Source organism: Dryobates pubescens, chromosome 10 (assembly GCF_014839835.1).
Source record: "Dryobates pubescens isolate bDryPub1 chromosome 10, bDryPub1.pri, whole genome shotgun sequence".
NCBI classification, from domain to species: domain Eukaryota; kingdom Metazoa; phylum Chordata; class Aves; order Piciformes; family Picidae; genus Dryobates; species Dryobates pubescens.
This window is the reverse complement of record NC_071621.1, coordinates 26,312,127-26,335,052: the sequence shown is the minus strand read 5'-3', so window position 1 is coordinate 26,335,052 and position 22,926 is coordinate 26,312,127. Positions and strand designations below refer to the sequence as shown.

General features: G+C 38.3%; 1 protein-coding gene across 3 annotated transcripts in view; it reads right to left on the bottom strand.

Moving 5' to 3' along the window:
• Positions 1-344: 344 nt before the first annotated feature.
• Positions 345-22,926, bottom strand: part of PSPC1 (paraspeckle component 1) — a 57,497-nt gene continuing 34,915 nt past the window's right edge. The window contains exons 7-8 of one of the 3 annotated variants that reach the window (XR_008462409.1): positions 3,160-3,245; positions 345-535 (exon numbers count right to left, since the gene is read on the bottom strand). Coding sequence is in view for 1 of the 3 variants with exons in the window: in XM_054164906.1 (XP_054020881.1) it covers positions 21,590-21,775 (186 nt within the window). In the remaining 2 variants the exon portion in view is untranslated. Of the gene's footprint in view, positions 536-3,157; positions 3,246-6,143; positions 6,396-20,486; positions 21,776-22,926 lie in introns of those variants that run through there. The other 2 variants (XR_008462408.1, XM_054164906.1) reach the window with 2 other exon arrangements.

Below are 22,926 nucleotides of genomic sequence, written 5' to 3'. Positions count from 1 at the left end.
TACAGGAAAGGGCATTTTGAACCTCACAAGCAGAGTTGCATTCAGATTCTTCCAGTATGTCTTTTCCGGGTTGGGGTGCTGGTGGGGGACACCACCTCCACGCTGGTCCCCTCCCCATCGTTTCAAACAGCCCTGTTCCCTCAGGTGTTGCAGAGCAAGCCTGCACGCAAGCAGAAAGAACAGAGCTTAAGTGGGAGTGAGCAGTTTATCCATCTCCACTGTTCAGCTAGCAGCTATAGAGTTAATGACCGTTTTGCTGGCTAACAGCATCATACTTGTGCCCAGAAGCACAGGGAGCATGGAGAAACTAAAAAGCATGGTGAGCACAGAGAGACTGGTAACCAAGCACAAAAGAAATGGATTTCATCACAAAAATGGCCACCACTGTTCGGTGCTCTAATGAGTGACAGAATTATATTCTCACCCTGACAGTCTTTGTAATTCCAACCTGAAGAGCAGCATTTTGCATGTGATCACAGGGTAGCAGAAAGCCATCTTCAGTTCTGAAGGTGTACAGCCACCAGTGGTTTTCATCCTAGTTCAACAGAGAACATTTTCAGGAAAACAAGTGTGATTCAGGCTGAGACACTTAGCTGGTGACTTCCTGAAAACATACGTCCGTAATCAAGGGACAGCAAACAAGACTCCATCATCAAACTACAGATGAAGAGCTGGAAAGTGCTAATGCTCTCCCAGATAACCTTTCCAAGAGATTACCTGGAATTCTTCACTGCTCTTTAGGAACCCCAGCAGCAGGCAGCCTGCCACAACATTTTGACCTCTCTATGAATGAAGTTGGAGCTCAGTGCATTTCTGCGCACCACAGAACTGAAGTGAAAGCAGTGACACACTGGGGCCAACTCATCTTTATAAATGCAGCTCAGCAACATGAAGAATCAAGTGGAGCAGGTGTAACCTTTTTTTATGTGACTGTTCTGGCTCACTCTAGTCTTCTGTGACTTTTTTACTGTCTGCTATTGCACAGCCTGCCCCAAGCATGAAATGACTGCACTCCCTTCTTTATCTCATCTTTCCTCAGTTTTTAACATAATTTAGTCAGGCCATTAGGGTTTGGCAGTCAGGCTCACACTGCAGTCTAAAGTGCATACACACATGAATAACAGGGGAAGAGAAAGGAAGGATTTTACCACTCCACAGAGACAGGGAGTCATCATTTAACCACCAAAAACCCACTTGTATCTCCAAGGGGCCTTGGCCATCCAAGACCATCTTCCCATCACAGAAAATTGAGGGCAGAAATAGTCTGGGAAACACTATGCTTGGAAGGTCCCAAGTGGCCCTTTGGCACAACAGGCATGACAGAATGACAGAGAACTTTTACTATGAAAGTAACCAAGCACTAGTACAGCCTGCAGGTCTCCTTGGAGACCAAACCCGAATAGGCATAGTCCAAGACAATCTGCTTTATCTGACATCCTGTTTTGAACAGGGGGCTGGATTGTGCCATCTCTGCAACACCCTTACACCTCTGGGATTCTGTGAAAAATCTTCCTGTTTCAGCTGCAAGGGCAGGATGGGAGTTAGCACTGCCAGGCTCCACAGAGAAGTCATTTCCAGTAGCAAGGGTAACTACCAGACTGCCTGGCGTGCAGCATGTTACTGGGGTGACCTAGACACTAAGGAGGGGAACAAGGCTCTAACTCTTCATCTGAAGCTTAGAATAGAGAATTTTTTTTCTTCAGAGCAGTGCTACCTAAGTGAAAGACACAGTAAGGCATAGCAGGTATGAGTAAAGGTGGATGGAAGAAAGGAGACAGAGCTGCTGTGAAGAGTGTAGTAGGAGTTTGCCTGTCTTGGATAGACATTTTGAACTATTTCAGCCTTGGGGATAGAAGGCCACAGAGGCAGTTTTTCAGTATAGCTGTAACTCAGAGTATAGTTTGAGATGTGTTACTGCACAAAGATTTCTAGTGCTGCCCTTCCCATGCTTTGTACAGAATGGCAAAAGACCGTACCATGCTCATACCTCCCATGCAACTCTGCAGTTTTACTGCTTGCATCCCACATTTTCCTGACTTCTGCTGAGTTAGGAATCAGTAAAAGGACCCCTCTCTCATTTGCAATAAATCATATGCAGAATGGTTTGGGCTGGAAGAGACCTCTGAAGATCGTCTAGTCCAACCCCCCTGCCATGGGCAGAGACATCTTTCCCATATCATTAATGCCTCAATCTATCTTTATCTATCTAGTTCTCCATTTGCTGTTAACACTATAGAGTGCTATAGAGACAGCTCCAAGAACTTGCCCAAATTCCTTTTGCTTGATCAGAACTTGCACATCTCAGTCAAACTCCAATGTTTAAAATTAATTTTACTTTATAAAGGCAACTGATGCTTTGGAATTTCAGAACTACTGAACTGAGATACATAAATCTCTTTAGACTTTGGCAAGTCAGTCTCACAGGGACACTTCCAGCACCCAGGGTAGACATCACTGCACACCTGTGTACACAAACTGATCTCTGCCTCAGCCTTTCAGAGCAAACTCTCCTGGCTAATCCTGAAGACTCTTCACAACCAGACACCACAATATTCATCATACAATCTGGATTCTGAGAGCAACATCGTCAATAACATCCAGTAGCTCAGACACAGCATCATATTCATGTGGCACTATGGTTTTTGGATACAAGACATAATGGCCAGCCAGAGCTGAGCTGTCTGCACAAGGCCATGTATATATACTTCCAAGTATGCAGAACAAACCAGGTTGGAAAAGACCTTTGAGATTGTGTCCAACCCATCACCCAACACCATCTAATCAAATAAACCACGGCACCAAGCACCCCATCCAGTCTCTTCCTAAATACCTCCAGTGATGGCAACTCCACGACCTCCCCAGGCAGCCCATTCCAATGGGCTATCACTCCCTCTATGAAGAATTTCTTCCTAGCATCCAGCCTAAACCTCCCCTGGTGCAGCTTGAGACTGTGTCCTCTTCTTCTGGTGCACTTGCATGCACATATATAACAGCATATTAACATATAAGAGGAATTAGGCAAGGAATTACAATATCTGGAAGCAAGTATTAGTTGAAGTGCAGAAGCAGAATTATTCTACATCCAACCACAAATGTGAACAAAAAGAGGGCTCCTAATTTAGGTAACTGCCAAATAAAGCCAAATGTCCCAATACATACCTTGTACTAAAAGTTGTATGCGTAAGAAAGCAGAAGGATTCTGCACAAGCCAGTCTTCATCTGCATTTTAAGATTTCAATAGTAACCTAAAAAAACAAAGAGACAGTAACTAACTGTGACACTTGAGCTAGAAAATACAGTAGCTTTTTTCAAATACCCATCACATGGAGAAATAAGCCATAATGACATTTCACATTACACACAAAAACCAACAAACTGAAACCCACAGCATTATTCTCTATCCATTCTTGGCACTCAGAGAAGTCTGTGTAGTAACAGCTAAGGTTTTAAATTTAGTTTTACTACCTCAGCAGTTAAACAGCTGTTATGAGAACATTAACAAATTTCCATATTTTCATACTCCTGCTTGGTGTTCAGAGGGTTTTTGAAACACAAACACAACACTGTCATCTTCTATGCCTGCCAATGCATGTGGCCACAGTGACATTTCATCCTTCTCACATTATTGCCACTACAGTAATAAGGATCCCTGCCCACAGCACAGTTATTAATGAAACCTGAGAACTAACTGTTCTCACTGTAGCTGTACTGGGGGTCTGGAAGCACAGATATAGCTTCCTCCTTTTTCTCCAGCCTTCTGTGGTACAGACATTTCACAGATGGCTGTAAGGGGCAAAGCTACATATGAAAAGAATACAACTGAAATGCAGTAAAATGTTGTCCTGCTTTGTAACACCACCTCGAAAGAGAACTGCATTGAAATACATTTTAAACTAAAAGCATTAGAAATCTCTACAAACTTTTAGAGCTTTTGTCATTTTAAAGCTCCTGCAATAGATCTGCTTGCATCTTGCAGTAAGTGCAGTTGGAAGAACAAATGGCAGCTCAGAATAGAATTATATTCCTATATACACTGAAGTTACTGTAGTTATGATTTTCAAAAGGGCCTAAATAATAACTGGAAGTGTGAACAGGGGTATCCATCTTAAACTCTGTGTGTCTCCACCCAGCATCCACATGCAAAGTAATTATCCAGTGCTTAAAATTCAACAACTCCCTGCCCCAGCCAATCAGGCTTCAAAACAGCTCTCATCCATATGCACACATTCCCTCCTCCTGCATCCCACTTAAAATCAACTCTTCTCCACTCTGATTTAATGCAACATGGGAGTACTGTAGCAAACTAACAATCCATTACTCAGCCTGGGGAAGCAGACACAGAAATGTGACAGAGCCAAAAAGAGCCCTGAAGAAATGTCTGTAGGAAGGAAGACTGCCTGGAAGGCACAAGGGGATGAACTCTGTATGCCCTCAGAGAAAGGCTTCTTAAAACAATTTACCAACATCTTGAGGTCCTGTTTGATCATCAGAAAACTGCACACACCCTGCAGTGTTCATTACAGAAAGAATTACTTTGGAAAGTCACACAGAGATTGCACGTTTCTGACTTGCTTCACTTCAGAACAGCCCCAAAAAGCAACTCAAAAGTGACATAGGTGCAAATTACAACACACAAACACACACACACACTTACAAAAGGTAACATTAAGCTTTTCAGATAGGTCTGGGAAAAGGCTGAGGCTAGCAGCACAGAATAAATACGATTTCAAAGTTGGCACAATTTAATGCCTGAGTCCTATTAAAAGTGCTGTTAATTCATCAGTCCTCCCATTTGCTTCCTTCTCATCTTTCCTCCCCTATGGTGCAGCTTGCTATAGATCAAATTTCGTAGATTCTGTTATCTGTTCCCTAATTCAGATGTTTAACAAGATGGATACTTTCCTCCCAAAGTAGGTACGACAGAGCTCAGTTCATTAATCCTCTGTAACTAGAGCCATCATGTTGGAAGTGCTAGTACAATATAATAGTTTAGCAGGTCAAATGCAATAGTGGCAACAGCACTGACTGTCAGCTGCAGGGCACAGGCTGCAACTGTCCCCTGTACAAATATTCATGTCCTGGGACACTGCCTTCACGTGGTGAAATCGATCCAGTTACTGCCAAGAATGGATCCATCTTTAAAAGGAAGCCACAATTACTAACTGTACATCTTTCAGGTTGTATTTTAGTATTACAAGAAGCCTCATGTAATTAGGCTTTTCTTCCATTTTCTGCTACCTACAAAAACACAAAGCAAGACTGACAACGGCCTAAGGCAGTCTCCAGTTTCTGTAAGAGCCAGTTACAGAAGATACTAGTGACAAAATCCTAACTAGAGAAATCTGACGGGGTAAGGGTGTGTGAAGGGGTTTTGGGTGGTTGGTCAAGCTTTTTGTGTTGGGTTGGGTTTGGAGCTGCTGTGTGTGTTTGGTTTGGGGGGTTTGGGGTTTTTATTAGTTTATTTGGTTTGTTTTTTTCAAAGCAGTATGTCTATGCCTCTGCACTGCTGCTTCCGAATTCCCTCTACAAGAAAGTTAAAGAAATTTCAACTTCTCTACCCTATATAAACCCTGTTTATGATTAACAGCAATTACTGTTAGACCTGAATGTATTCTAGGAAGTAGTGCTGAAAAAAGGGATTTGCAAGAGTGAGCAGCAACACAGCAGAGTTATTTTCAAAGTAACAGGCTCATTTCTATCTTCACTCCTACGATGACCCTTTAAATCAGAGCATTCAGGCCTATTCTGGAGAGAACAGATGCATCATGTACAAACCGGGCAATACTGTGCCTAGGTTGTGGCCACTGTCAAGGAGAACTGGAAACTACTCCTCACTGCAGCCTACCTCCGCTAATGTATACTCAGTGTAACATTATCCACCACTGTCTTTGCAATAGGGAATTGGTATGAGACAAGCTACAAGCTCCCACAGCAGCATACCAGGCAAAAAAAGCCACGACAATCTGCAACACTGAAGGACATTTTACATTTACCTTGCACACTGATGCTGTACAGCTCTGACACAACATGCTGCCTTTTTTTTTTCCCCTAGTAGGATTTTTGGTGACTGGTGTAACAAAGAGCTTCCCCCCTTCATTTCCCTCCATTTTCCCCTTTAATTTTATGTCTACTTCAAAAATTACCTAGCAAGACTGAACAGCAGCATGGGTAAATTTTGACTTCTACCAAAGTGGACCATACGACATTTTGCACCAGCAGGCACAGGTTTCACTTTGAGTAGCAGAGACACTATCCATCACACAGAAAGGAAGAACTCCAGTGCTGAGCTGTTCTCAGGAAAACACAATCCCTTGTGGCCATTTATTTGGGGTTTCCAAAGGGAACCCAAGATGATCCGTAGCGCTGTGTTCGTGTTTGCATTTGTTCAGGTTTACCTATCAAAAGGTAACAGATAACAACGTTGGCCGCTGACACATTAACAGAAGACAGTGCTAGACATTTTTAAATGATCAAGCAATCCTTTACTTCCCATTCTTCTTAATCTTTACTCAACTGTGGCCAAACCTGCTCCCCTTAATCATCAGCAGCCCTGCTGAGGACAAAAGCACACATTTGCAACAATAAAACCAAACAATTGTCACCTAGGCATCATTGCATGGCTGCCAGTGATTAAAGGAGACAACCTGCAACATAAATTTCCTGATACTGGATTACACAAATTCCCACCTTAAGAGCACATACTTGCAGACAGCTCAGTATCTGAGCAAAATTAAGTTCCTAGAAACAAAAAGTCAAATACTACTTGAAATGAGCCAGCAAGGCATTCAGTGTCCTTGACAAGACTATTAAAAATGTTTTACATCTAATTCACAGCTTCCAGTTTCTAAGGTATCAGTGTCTGAAGTTAGCATCTTGCACAGCACAAGGAACATGAATATAGCAATATTCCTCCTCTGGAACCAGATTAAAAAAAGACAAACCAAAGACATGATGGCAGTTACTAGTGGCTAGGTAATAAATCTGTAACAGTGATAGCACTACGATCAAGGGGCGTTTGCTTTTCAGGTTTGCCTGGACTGCAAAACATCAATCACACAGAACTTAAACTATCTTTTCAGTATCTTGGGGGGTGGTAAGCATGTCTGAAAATATTTAAGCAGAAAGGACAAAGACTTCACCTGTGCAACTGAAGCAAGGTCTGAACTGGAAGGCACTGAAATTTTTAAGTTCAATAAAAATTGTTCATGTGCAAGTCATTATGTTCCTGGATGCAAGGCTCTTTAGTTAATACAGAAGGAACTTTTTTTTTTTTTTTGCTAAAGGATTCCCTCAAAGTTGGGATTTGATCAGCAAAAGGGAATGAACTCTTTAGTTTCTTAATATCAGACTTACATTACACAGTATAATTGTGTTATATTGTTAGGTACTTTAGATATACTTTTGCCAAATAGTGACCTGTGAAGCTGTAGTTAAAGTCATTAGGATACTACTGTATGAAACACCAGCTCAGTGTAGTATCTTTGAATATAGCTCCTTCCTCTATACTGCTAACATTCCCATGTTGAGGAATCTGCAGCACCAGCACAGCTGGCTAATCCAGCTGGTTTTCATACATCTATGTCGTCGTTAATGCAGCACAGTCTTCACATATTTAGACTTCTACTTTCAATAACTGTGTTCGTGCCAAGCACCCTGGAAAAAACACCTGGCAGTATGGTTTTCCCCACTCAGAACTCACATACTGCTTTACATGGATGTGAAGTTCCCGAGCATTTTGCCACACATTACTAAGGAGTACAAAATTGTTAAGGAACAAGGGATTGCCCTTTAATTCTCATCTCTTTCACCTAGAAACAACGTGTAACTGACTTCTTCAATTAACAAAGCAAGCTTAAGAAACCTGACAGATCAAAAGCCTCTGAAAGCACTGCATCACACCACATTAAAAGTTACAGTGAAATTTCCTGAGCCTGTGCTAGGTCAGGTTCTAGAAATTCTGAGTAAGTTCCTATCACAGAAACTTATGGCTTGTTTACATACAGAGTTTGAAACAAATTTAATCTGCTGAAAATGAGATATTGTTAAGTCAAGACAGCTAGTACTGAGTTCAGTACTATCAATATTGCTCTACTGTACCAGAAGGATCATTGCACTACACACTGTGCAAATGAGTTTACAATTATGAGATGTGAAATAAGAGAGCTATGAAGAAAATTTCAGACATTTAAATTAGCATAGTTCTAATATCTATTTAATTTCAAACAAACATTGTTTTGAAGGAGCAAAAATACATACAGGCCAAGCCTTGAAGTTTGCTGTAGGCATGAAACTAAAATCTGAGAAAAATCAGTATAAAAATGTGTATTACAGAAAAATACTTCTATACAGTTGATGTGATGACCCCACTAGTTTAAGGCTATCTTAGATACTCCATAAACTAAGGGAATAATCTCATTTCAAGGGAAACTTCCTGGATTGTGCATAATCCAGCTTTCTCTAATGAAAAAGCAGGTTCCTAAGGAGCTGTGAAATTCACCGATACACAGGGCATTTACTTCAGAAGTGTCAGCAATGCTGCTTTACACAACTTCACCCAACGCTCCCCATCCCCTCCTGCAGGATTCCTTACCTGTCATTTCTGCAGCAGGTGCCAAGTTAGGCCCGTGTCCTAACCTCCTCTTCCAAAATAATGACAGCAGAATTGATTATCTTTGTGGGGCTAAAAAAAATCTCTGATGCTGGGGGAAAGGGCAGGGCAAGCGGTGGTCACATGGTCCTTATAAAGAGCAACAACCCAAGATTCACTCAAAGAGCTTTCAGGTTCTGCATGCTCCATTTGAAAAAGTAAAATTTAACAATACTAATACATACATACATCTACATTGAAATGAAACCTATCAAGGAAGCATTCCAATACCTTAACATATAATAGCATTTTAATGTTAGTTCATATAAAGTTTAATAAAGTCAAAGCTTTATTTGGATGGCAATCACAAAAAGGTTGAAGTTGGAAAGGACCTCTAGAGATCACCTTGTCCAACCCCTCAGTTGAAGCAGGGCCACCTAATGTCAATGCCCAAGAGCATGTCCAGATGGCTTTTAGTATCTCCAAGGACAGATGCTCCACAACCTGCCTGGGCAACCTATGCTCATTCACCCTCACATAAAAAAATTAATTTTCTGATGTTGAGACAGAGCCTTCTGTGTTTCAGTTTGTATCCATTGCCTCTGGTCCTGTTAAAAGATTTAGTAATTCATCATGCAATTTATTTCCTTCTTGTGCTAATTCTGATGGATGACAACTTTTATCTCTGATCACTTCATGACAAACACAGAACACCAACTTCTTTTCTAGCTTCCACCATAACCCCTGTCCCCCCTATATTTTGTAGAAAAAAGAAAATCTTACATTAGATTTGAAATACATAGTAACAAAGACAACAGAACAGCATTAATGAATTGCAGGCTATCCTGCAAATGCTCTATCACAGGTCGGTCTACTGACATGAAGACTTACCTGATTCCAACATAAAAACCCACAAAGTGATGCAGAATCACTTCTCATGAAAACTTGTGTTTTGTAGAGATGAAGGTATTTACAGATCTGTTTCAATATGACAAATAGTCCTCGCAACAAATCAAGCCTGCAATTGCCCAGTCTAAGCAGATTACTGTTCAGACCTGGGCTCAAGGAACCTGTGAGAATTTTTAAGGCAGAATATGTGGTGAAGTCAACCACATAGACAAGCAGAGGTTCTGCACTTGATATGGCTGCACAAGCTTCATTGCCTGACAAGATGCAATGCAAACTTGGCTTTTTGTCCTTTCCTTGTACAGCTGGACATACTGCTGATGCTACGCTACGAAATTTTACCCAGCTTCCTACTACCATTTTACTTGCCTTGTTTTAGAAGTGTCTACTACCTGTAAGATAAAGTTATTGTTCTTACCCCATGCAAAATACATGTGGAACATTTTTAAAAGCATTAAGCTTCAGCTCTCATATATGTAAAGCTAAGGAAGCACCTGCTAACATCTAATGGAAAATATTGTAAAGCAGGGTATTAGGAATAATTCTGAACTTGAGTAGCAGATTTAACTATCAGGTATCTCAGGGCATTAGAAATATTATTTAAACTAACCACAATCTATTCCCTTTAAAAGGCACTCCAGCTGGCTATAACTTTTTTTCACTTGAGAACAACAAATTACAAAGGCCTTAAGGATGAACCACACTTGCACAGGACTAGGCCAAGACCACATGGTAAGAAATAGGGAACATCCTTTGGTCATTTGCTTACATACGAAGTTGGCATAATCTTCACAACTACAGTATGTTGAATCCAAGAGACCGACTGTTAGCAGTACTTTCCATCACTGTTCACATTCCAAGATGCAAGCTCATACTAGAATTCTTACACTAACAATACACGCTTAAATATTAGTTATAACTTTTTCAGGTGACAAATTTGTAAATATCCCCACCTGGAAAACTGGTTATGAACACAGACCAAAACATAACAGTTGTTACTTCAGTTACCTGTGACTTCTGATGTACACCAGGTAAAAACACCCATTCTAACACTACAAAAATCATTTGTTATGTCTAGAAAAAGAAACTCCACATAAGCAGCAGCTTCTCCTACAACATTCATCTTTCAAACCAAAGCTCTGCTAATGCATTAACCTCTTTAAAAAGTTAATAGACATTTCCCATTATCAGATTTCCACACTGCTTTTTACAGACCATCTTCAAAGAGCTCAGTTTGTTCCCACCCTTGTTCTTGCCATCCCCTAACTTTCATTCCCACCATATTCAACAACCTGTTTCAGTTAGCTTTCATTCTGAGCTCTGAAAAATCTCATGTCTTATTGCTGAGTATGCTCTGAGAGGGTATATTTACACAGAAGTTTTGAGTGATTCTAGTTTACACCACACTGTGTCAACTAAAATAAACACTGGTATCCAAGTAGTTTAAAAATGAACCTCAGCACCTGCAGGTAGAACCAGGCCTTCACATCTTTAACACAAAATTAGAGTGAGACTGAAATAATCACCCAACATAGTTTTCTGTAACATACCTTATCAAAGGGATTTGTGCTATTGACAGTACAAGTGTAAATGCTTTGTAAAGTTTGTATAGTTGAGGTTGCTCACATCAATACCTCAGAGAATACCACATAATTCATGAATAGTAGCATCTGGAGGCGCACTGTGGTGACTAAAAAGGTGTAAACTAAGAAGGTTCTAGATGGCAAGAGCAAATGCTGGTTTAAGTGCTCCATAACTATACCACTTTCAAACCCCAGCTGCAGCAGCTGCCACTGTGCAACTGAAGTTTGCTAAGCAGGAGAAATGAAGACTTGGAAAAGCATCCTTGTAGCCAATGGAACTTCATGAACTGAGGCAGGTGAAACAACTGCTGAAACAACCGAAGGCTCTACCATACTCAAAATCCCAGGAAGGCTGTGAGTGTCATATAGCTGTACACGTACCCAGTCAGCAGACAAGCTACCTCCTGTGCTGACTGTTCAACCACTCAGATTTAACACCATGGCATGGTAATTATATTCTTTGTAAACTTAAATCCTGACAGTGCTATTCTGGTTTGTCACAGCCAAGGCAAAGAGCTGGACAAGATTTGGGCAGTCTTTTTTTTAAAGCAGGAGCTCTTCAAACTCATGACAGAAATCCTCTATTGGAAGCATCAGGATGTAGTTACATGTATCTGAAGTTCAGTTCTTTCTCAGTACAATTTTGTCTTGCACATTTAGCCTTTCCTTGCACATCATTAATGAAGTTCCACCTTTGTTCCTTCAAGGTTATGACAACAAAAAATAGGAGAAAATACAGCCAACTCCTTAATAACATCACTCTTTTCCATATCTTAATGTAATAGAGGGTTTTAGACTTCATTTGTCCATTAAAACATATATTTTATTGGCATATTGAACTAGTTTCATTTAGAACAGAACTCTAAACATACTTTTAGATGGTTATCAAGAGCCATATTAGGGTGTTTTAATTCAGTAATAGATTTCAAATTTTTGGAAGAACATCTGGAAGATCAGGTGAACCCACTTCTTCATGCTTTTCTACATTTTCTCCCCCATGTGTAAATCAATGAAGAGTACTTACCTACTTTGTTCAGTATTAGTATTCCTAACATATCTATGAATCAAGAAAAGGTACCTTTTTTCCCTTCCCATTAAGTTCTCATGTATTATTTCAATTATTGTGTGTTGACTTACATGCAAGAGAAACTTTAACCTAGAACAAAGTTCTTCCTTCATTTCTTCAGGAAGAGACATAAATCCTTTTTAATGGTGTAACAAGTTAAGCATACATACATGATACTCACATACTAACAAGACACATGGAGAGGAATGTAGCAACTTGCCAAATCATATAAACTATTTTCACTATGTATCTGACATCTGATTCTTCCCTCTGACTCATTTCTACCATGTTTATTATTACAATCCCCAAATAAAGTTTTCTACAGCTTGTATCTTCCACATCAGGAGGAAAACTTAAAAGCCTCCTACAACGTAAGAGAATCTAGAGTACAGAATAGGAAAAAAGTCCTAAATGGAATAGGTACAGATACCCAGTGCAGAGCAATGTCAATCTTCAAAGATCTAGCCCAAGCCTACAGTCAGTAATGTCACATTATATCCTCACATCCCTTCTAAAGCTCTGCGGAACCCTGCAGAATTTTCAGCCTAATAATAACAGAAGATGAGGGTTGAGTCATGATGTCCTCAATATCAAAGCAGGGAAGGATTCAGAGCTCAAATACTTCAAATTTGTAAAACCTTTAAGTAAGAGTTCCCCCACCTTCCTTAAAGATACAACTTTCAGCTTCCTTGACTATGCACTGTTTTGAAAATAACACATTATTAAACAATTTTGGCAAATTTTGTTGTTGTTGTTGTTGTTAATTTGTTTTTGTTGTTTTGTTTCTTTAACAGTAACAAAGATTATTCTACATTACCAGTTTTCCCATTGGGGGCCTTGAGAATTAAGGCACATATAATAATCTATCCCTTACTCTTCCTCCAAATACCTAGATGAACATTTTCAAACCTGTGAGTACCTGTGACTACTACAGCAATAAAGCAGAAATGCAAATGCAGATTCTGGGCACAGCTTTAAAAATCAGTATTTACTTCCCCAAAATATCAGACACCTGGGAAATTCAGGTTTGTGATTAACTGGAAGAAGAAAAACATATGAAAGAATTAATTTGAAAGGTAGTAAGAATAATGCTCAAGCTCAGCTTTTACGCAACTAGGTTTGGAGGCAGACATTGTCACCAGTCTTTGGTAACTACTATCCCTTGATCTCCAATAAAGTACATGCACCTAATCTAAATTTTACTTTTAAGATATTAACAAAGAATTACTACTTATAACTGAGGAAAGCAAGACAAACAGTACTCTTTTAAAGTCTTAATAACAAACAGCTTGGCACAACAGTCCCAATTTAAAGAGATGCATGCCCAGTAACTTAGTGCAGCTCAACAGAAGAGCATGATTTCTGCACGTGTTTGCACTTCCCCTCAGTATCCAGAAGCCTGGCTTACTTTCACACAATATAATTTCTGAAGTTCCACTTAAAAAAACCCAAACTTTTTGTTTGGTTGGTTTTTAGAAGTGTTTAATACCACTCAGGGAGTTACAGTCACAGGGAGTTAGGCTATTCAGAGGGAATGCAATTGCTGATTCATCTACTGTCCTGTACACATGCTTAAGATTAAAAGGAGACCGTCTATGGAAACTAAACTCCCAAAGTTTTTCTTTAATACCAAAGTGGGCTGTAAGTAGGAAAAATTCTAAATGTAATCATTCATGAAAGTATACCAAGTAGTTTTATTCTCCTGAGCCAACTGTCAGTAAGACACACCCAGGACTTGTGTTTACTTTCCAAAAACCCATCTTTTCCTGGCTTGCTGCTTTTCCCCATATGCAATAGAAAAAGCCTATTGTGCACAAAACATACAGAGTGAACACAAAACAGAAAGCAAGCTTAGCAATCAAAAACTGCCCCAGGTTAAACAGTAGTAAACAAATGTTTTAGTACCCTCCTTCTAGAGACATTTGCATTCAGCAGTGTGAATAAAATATGAAACTGTACACAATGGTGATTGATGCTGGACATGCATTACATGGTATCACAAAGGTTACACAAAGCACAACACGACAACAATAAACTGGCACATATACCAAAATGGGTCTAAAAGCACAGACATCCCAACTGACAACTTGACATAATTTTCACTTTTAAATCTGTAATTCCATACATCACAATTATTTCATACCTTTCCAAACTTTCCATTTTTGAAATATAATAATTGCATTTGTTACACACTAAGACAGAAACTTTATTTGTATTGTTCATCACAGCTATGGTTCTGAAAATATCAGATGTGGAATGACTACAATGCTGGAAGTTCTAGAAGCACAAACCCAAAGAACTACTGTGTCATTATTAAAACCCTTCCTTCTGTGCCTTCCAGAAAAGGCTTTAATTTGAAGTTGATTAGAACTGGAACTGCATCTTACCTTTCACATGCTCTGTCCCTTAAAAGTGGAACACAATATAAGCAACAACGCAGTGCCATTGTACCAAAGAACGAAGAACAACAGATGGCATTTTAAAACACATTATTTCCCATCTTTGCAATTCCAGTTTATGTATTTTCTTCCAAGAAAAAAAGTACATGTAAATAGTCTTGCTTCTCTAAAGCAACTGTGCATATCACCTTTCCTGGAGAAACCATGAAGAACATAATTTTTCGTGTTTTACTGGCTTGCATGTAACCTTCGTGGCAACTGCAGAAAGTGAACAGACAGATCAAGCTCACACATAATTAGGCTCAACATTTTAGTTTACCTTTTTTTTTCCCCATTGCTTAATATACTTCCCCTCTGGCAGCAACTGTCATGAAGAACATAAAGCATAACTGTGCTATTCAGGTATCTAAAGCCATCAATGTATTTCTTACCTACTTGTTCTAAGTTATGGATTTCTTAAGAGTACTGAAGACATCCAAGCCCATTTAATGAGTTATCTACAAAACTACCTTCTCTATGTGGCATGTACATACAGCACAAACTACCACTGTCCGCACAGTTAAGAGTCTTGTTCTACAGTGCATTCCCTGCTGTTCTTTCCTTCCACATAGAAATGAACACAAGCAATACATTTCACTGTGTTTCTTTTACCCTGCTCACTGCACGGGCACAGAGGTACAAGGTGAAGTACAAAGAAGGCAGGAAACAGGACCGAAGGAGGGCAAAGGGCTTATCTGTAGCAATGCCTGTAGTGAATTACTGCTTTAAATATGCATACAGAGATTTCAGAATTTCCATTAGCATATAAATAGTTCAAACATTCATAAGCAGATTGACAGACCACTTCCAGATGGTGCTGGAAATACTACAGTACTGCAACAGCTGGCTTATACAGAGTTTATTTCCTGCAATTTTACACTAAAAATATTTAAAGCTTAGTAAAAGTACTACAGAATAAATTTTAAAGCAATTAATGAAGAGTAATGGAAGTTTTGTTATTTGTTTTTAAGAAAAACAATAAAACACCCAGGACATCAAGTGCAAACAGCTGCAAAAAGAATTATAATAAATCCTTGTGGTTTTTACATATTTTAAGATTTGTTATGTTTCCTCTTCCATCTTGCTTTGGTATATGTGGTTATTTAAAGAGGAAAAAAAAACTGTTTTGCTGGGGGTAATGGGCACTGGGGGGATTGGGGTTGTGGGTTTTGTTTTTTCTTTCAAATATTAATCAAGAATAGTATTTCTTTCCCTTTCACATAAATATAAATGATTACAGTGAAATTAAGGCAAAAATACTAATGAAATACGTTAATCCTATTCCGTAACTGCTAATAAAAATGCAGCGTTTTATCTTCTTTCACAACATACTCTGTTCAGTGCTTCTCTACGACACGTAAGTGTAAGACTGGATTCTCTCTGTTTTGAGGGAAGACTAACACTCTTACAATCATCTGTTCCATACTTACGACAACATGAGGGCTGTGTGCTGTACACAGTTGCTGTACTTAGCCACAAAATTCAAAGTCCTACAGAACAGTATCAGAACATAGAGAAAATACACCCAACTGCAGTGACCCCACACTACATCCCAGGAACTGTATAAATTTTTTAGGACATTTTCATTCGTTTTTCTGGTATTACTGCACAACACTAATCTCAAACTTTAAAAAGTCCAAGACATTCATGTAACTGGTACTCCCATCTCTTCCACTGCAAGTGTTCGTGGGTTTTGCGTATGACAAGTTTTAAAGTATTTGTGAATCTGTGTAGATGTAAAAAAACCAAAACACCAAAACCCACACCCACATTCCTCCCATTCTTGTATTACTTTATACCCTCTCCCCCATAGTTTTCCAGTTTACATACAGGACCCTTCACACTCCTGGTTCAAGGCTCTGTGCAGAAATTAAAGGCAAGAACAAAATCTTTATTCTCACTGCGCTTCTTTCAAGTCAAGCACTTAACATCCCGCATACAGTGTGCATGTAAATTCAATCAAATATATGGCTATGCTTTACTCTACAGAAGTTAAAATATATAATCATACCACTAACAAACGAAGCTCTAGACAAACCATTTACCAGAACAAATGGGAAAAACCTTAACGACACACATATGCAGTAACAGTTAAGTTCCTTTTGAATTTCATACCTCATAAGAGCATTTTGTCCTCTATTCAAGGGACAAAACATAAATCAGGAAGTTTTACTGTTCTAAACTGCTTCTCTGAAGAGACCCATCTCCCACAGCTTTCAGAAGTCAGGTCAAGGTCCTTAATATGAATGCTTCCAAATTGCAATTACATTGATTTTCCTAATAGCTTAAGGAAGTTCAAGATGGAAAAGACCTATTAAATCTATCCCAAAGAAAACATACACAGAAGACATTTCCATGCATTTAAAGTCATCAGAAGACGTTTTCATGACAATTCAACCTTCAGTTTATTCTACAAGTTATAGTTTAGACACAAATTTGATAAACTTCAGTATTTTGTGTATGACTGAGAACAAATCTGAAACACATACTGCTATGATGTAAAAAATATTTTATGGGGAAAAACTTAAAGCTATTAACAAAATAGATTTCATTGTAACAGCAAAACACCAAACTGGTAAACCCACCTACTAAGACTATTTTATAGTATATCCCAAAAGGCAACAAAAAGCCAATCCAACGGGGAAAATTATACCTGACATTTAAGTATTGCACATTTTCAGGTACCCTTCTATTGTCATTAAGATCTCAGATTTCACTGAATGGATATTTAAGAAAGCATATGTTTTGGGGATAATACAGTCCATTTGCCACTAAATTAGCAGTGACCAGCAGTAAAGGAATAAATAATGTCCAGCTTGTGTATTTTACATAGGGGACAATCCATCCCACTCATCACTGTCCATCCAAGTGTCATGGAAGTTCGGACTGATATTCCCTCAGGCTAGAAGTGAGCTAACAGCCTAGGGAAATCACCAGATCCCAGTATGGTTCTGCATTTTAATGACAGCGGTGCCCAAGTCAATAGGTGCTCAAATGAATACACTCAAGGTTCCTGAGAAGACAAATTGTACTTCAAGTACTTGCTCTCTTAAGTCACCCAGTCTTGGCCCCAATCACAAGGTAACTAGAGATGCTGGATACACTCTCAAATAAACCACCTACAGATACACATCACTTCAAGTCTTAGGAATGGGATTAAGAATCCATTCACTTTTTCAAACCGATGTAAACTGACCCTATTGGTGGCTTCCATGTCATTTTAATAGTTAGTTTATTATGACGTGTGTTCACAGAGAAGTGAAGAATTACAATCCAAGTTGTTATACAAAAACTCACATATTAAAAATATGCCAAAAATTAGTTTCCACAAGATGCTTAAGTAAAATGACCTTCAACGTCAGAACACACCACTTATATGAGCTTCTCACCTCAAAGCATATCCTTCCTTCAAAACACCCAAGGGGGTTTATTTTCCACTTGAGAATCATCTTTTCGATTGGCTCTTTCAGCATTTTTGAACCGCATAATCTCAAGGGAGATTGTGACCGTGTAACAACCAGTATCTATCAAAAGAATTTGTCACTAGATATTATTCTATTTTACAAGTTCTAAAAATCTGAAATGAGTTTCAAAAGGGGAAAAATCAGTTTAGTATGATTTTAAATATGGCAATATATTTTAGATCAGAATCCTCCTCAAAGAATGCATACTACAAAATCCTATTGGATTATGGCTAAAATTAATGTGTTAGTTCATAACATCTTGTAATCTATTGGTTAACCATTTGTTTTAATATGACTCTAGTTTATCTTTTATGTCCAATTGGATAAGAGAGATGTGGACAATAAATCAAACATCTTAAAGTCAGGAACTGTCTTTCTAAGCAATCCAGAGACATTTTATTTTATTTTTTCTTAGTAAATAGATACAGTTAAGTACATTTAAATCACCACTGAGTTTCCCAAGATATCATAGTGCTTTATCTAATGAGCACACTGGATAGAACTACAGATTGACTCAAGCAGAATGAATTTTTAAGTGCCCAACAGCACCTCTTCAAATGACTGATGTGATAAACAGTTTAAAAAGCTGGATTTTGGCAGTGGTTGTTGGGGGGTTTTTTGTTTGTTTTACTTTAGGTATTAAAACTGTATCTCACATGAAAATCGAGCAGTTTAGACTGACATTTCAGGAATAATGTAATAACACAGTAAGTATAACCAAAATTAAGTGCATTGTAGTTGCAGCTTCATAGGCTTTCCAAGCTTGCATGTTTTACCACAGCATATAGCAGAACGAGACAAAACTCCACTGTGCTTTCCAGTCAAAACAGGCCAAAGGCAGTTAAAAACTTGAGTAGATGCCTGCCTAAGAAAAATGAACTGATCAACCAGATAAGGAACAAGAAAATTTACCACGTGCAGCACACAGGCAGTACCTTCAAGTAAGCATACTGCTTGACCATAACTGTATACCATGTTTCATAAATAATTTCAGACCATTTATTTTCTAACCAAACTATATGTTTACCATATAGCTAGAGCCAGTTACTACCACATACAGTGAAAATAAAATCAGCCTTTACAGCTGAACCATATATAGCCAATGTGGCCAGGCAGTCTTTAGTAAGCTTTTCTTAAAAGCAGAATTTGGCCACCTGTCATCAGCTACAAAAAGCATTTGTCATGAAATCTTTAACATGTGTCCAAAAATGCTTGGTTCATGGATATTTTAAAATATATCAGATTATTTTCTGCAGCAGACAAATCAATTGCTACCACACAGCAGAGCCATCCAACTCAAGATTTTTAGGAAGGGTTGCTCGAAACTGTGGAATGAACATCAATTACAATCTACAATAACTTCCAAACACATACATACATCTGTCTTGCTAATAAAAATACAGTGCAGCAAACATGCACTTAAAATACCATGAGGCTGGCAAGGAAATACTGAACCACTTTTTGTAGATTTGGTATGTTTAACATACTTGTAACAAGAGCTACTACAAGCATAAGAGTGTATCTATCTAAATACACGAGAATTAGCCAAAAGGCCTGAATGACAGCCTCTTTGAAAAACTGAATTCCTAAATCTAATTTAAGTTTTATTTAAAACACATTCCCTTTAACAGCTTTACAGTTTAGAATTACCAGTATTTTCTCAATCCCTGTGAAAAAGATGCCTTTTACAAGGGCAAAAAAGATGATGAAAAAGCAATCTAATGTTTAGACATCTTACTAGCCAGCAAGGTAAACTGTGTTTTAAGCTGAATGCAATACACCAAGGCAGAGAGCTTAAGTAATTGCTATATGCAAATATTAGTTTACACCTAAAGAAAAAACAGCAGTTTTCCAAAATGCTGAGTTTTATGAACACTTTGCTAAGTAAAACCAGTTGCCATGGTTTGGGGATTTTTTCCTGAAGAATAGGTGCTGAAATGTGATGATACATATCAAGTACAGAGAAGACTTTAAACCTAACTCACAACTACATTAAAAACTATAAAGTATATCATATCTCAACATGAGCAAGAAAGGGCAACATTAAAGACAGTCTAGAAGAAAAGGCCACAAAGTGAGGACCTACATGTGATAACTCCTGAAATGTACGAAAACAATCTGTTTTAAACCATGTAACACTGGCAGTTTAAGTAAGTGTACTTTCAAAATGCCAGCCATGCCACAATCTTCCCGTTGCCCATTTTCTCACAATTCAATTCACTAAGACCATCACTGCTACACTAAGTAGTAACACATGCAGGTTCTCTCTGCTGCTGATCAATCTAGTATCGCTATTATGCAGAGAAATTTTAGGAATTTCTATTTCTGAAAACATGAGTGAACAGGAAAAAAGGCATTAGCAACCACAATTATCCCTACTTCGTTGCCATTACAGGAATAGAACCAATAAGTCTTTTCCATCATCTTCCATGGCTGAAAAAAAATCTCAATCTTCCTAATGAACTTCCTAAGAGCATTATTAATTTTATCTTAACACTCAAACAGCAAATCTAGCCTCAGTTGTATTCGAAAGAGGTATTTTTCATATTCATCATTCTGTAAAACATTTTCCAAGAAGACTCGTGTAATCCTTCTAAATGCATATTGCTCTAGCTGAACATTTATTTTAACTGGAAAAACATGTATTTTTCTGCTAATTAATTACTGGTAACAGACTTGTTTGTATTAAAACCAAACACCTGGGAAACGCATACCTGTAATAATGCATTACACAGCGGAAGGCTTTAAACCTGCTTGCACAAATGTCTCCTTCCTTGCAAGATGCTTTAATGGTCACAGACACCACAGTAATTTTGCTTCTGTAGCTGTATGGTTTAGGTCAATTCATTCATACTGTTATAAATAAAGTACATATACAGATTCCTTTTCCAAAGTTTGGGGGCGGGGGGTTTCCTCCCAACTTAAGTTTTCCAATAATTTGAGTAATGGATATACTCAGGTGATAAACCTATAGTAACAGACTACATTTACTAAGGGAGACTGAGATGCAAGGACACGGTATCCTTCAGAACACTTTGTATAAAATTCGATGCTCTTCACAAGACCCAGCAAACAAAAGCAGTTGTGCTATAAATTGTTCATAGTATGTACTGCAACATGCAGTTTAAGCTATACAGGTTCACTATTAAGAATGGAACTTTTGACACATAGTAGGAACTACATGAGAATGAAAATTATGTCACTTAAGCATAAAATTATTCTCACCCAGTATTAGTAATAACATTCCCAAAATCCTTTCAAGTAATTTTTATATTTTATTGCAATCAGATAACTGCACGTTTTACATCATAGTCACACATTGTATTTTGCTAGAGTCACAAACACATTGCCTTACATCATGATCTGCATCATTTCTGCTCTATACTACAAAGCCTATGACTGAATACAAAAAAGGGTTTACAAAATAAATTGTTTTAAAGACTACAATAACAATAAAACCATTTCCAGATAACAGCTAAAATTATAAAGGCATATCACTGTATAGTTTTACTGGAATTTCTAAACAGTAAGGAATGAAGTAAGTTTTAGTATCTGCGACGCTTGTTAGGTCCTTCAAAGTTGCCCCCTGGGTTTCCTCTACCAAAGCCACCAGGTCCACCACTCACGGCACCTACACCACTCATTGGCGGCTGAGGAGTTTCAGAGCCCGTTCTACTAACCAGAGGCGAACCCATCTGTGATGGGCCTCCTTGAGGGAATCTCTCATTATGCTAATAAAAGTCCATTTGGAACATGCCAAATGTGAGTTACAACAAAACCGACAAGTGATGTTGTGATGAAGTTCAGCAGATAGTCCAGCAGAATCAGGATCACACATAGAGGGAAGAAAGGAGCAATTCAATTAGTTATTATTGAAAAAGAGCTGGAAATTAAGAGTGCTAATGTTACGCTCCAACTTTGTCAAGTAAATCAAAAATTAAAAACTTAAGTATTAAGACCAACTCTGGTGCTGACTGCAACTTCACCCTTTCAAGCACATCAGAAACAATCCATATTCTGTCACAGAACAGACATCAAACAATAATTTTATACCTGAGCACTCTTCTGCCTTACATACCAATTACAGTGCTTCTCCCTTAAACAGACACAAATACATCAAAGTAGGAGGGGAAAAAAAAGTCAGCTCTCATTTCTAGAGACTACAGGTTTATTCTTTTTATATCAGTGTAACCTGAAGCCTTAAATACCCATATATCTATGGATGTTTCAGTCGTACTACCTGGAGTAGAGGCTTTTGTATATGACCCTTGAAGAATATTTAGTTAGACTTTTAAAGCCCAGCCCAAATAATGACACAACTCGTGACAAAATGCAAAGTGGACTATACTAGTTTCAAAAACTTGATCTATATCCCAAGCTGAAATCTGATATATCAATATAAGATGAAAATTCAGTTAACGTTCCACATTTCCTTAGTTCTGTGCCTAATAGTAATAAACACATATGTATATAGAATTATTCAACTACAGCAATTAAGACCTAAAACAGAAAACATGCATCTGAGCACTTAAGTATTTAACGAAGTGTTTAAAAACAGAATCCTGCATGATGAAAACAAAACATGAACTCAACATTACATAAATCATTAAAAGCATATGGTACAATCAGGTCATGAAATAACTCATCATTCACCTGCTGAAGACAACTATCCTTTCAGAAGGCATTCATTCTATACTGAGATCTACATTAACTGCCCAAGTATTCGGAGTTGAGCAAGAACATTCAAGGCTGGCACTTTATGTCCAGATCAGAGTAATTCTAAAACTGTAACTCCAGCAACAGTAGTGGAGCTCAACAGTTCTGAAGTCTGCTAATTCACTTGACATTGAGTAAGAAAAACAAAGTTATTTCAACAGGTGCA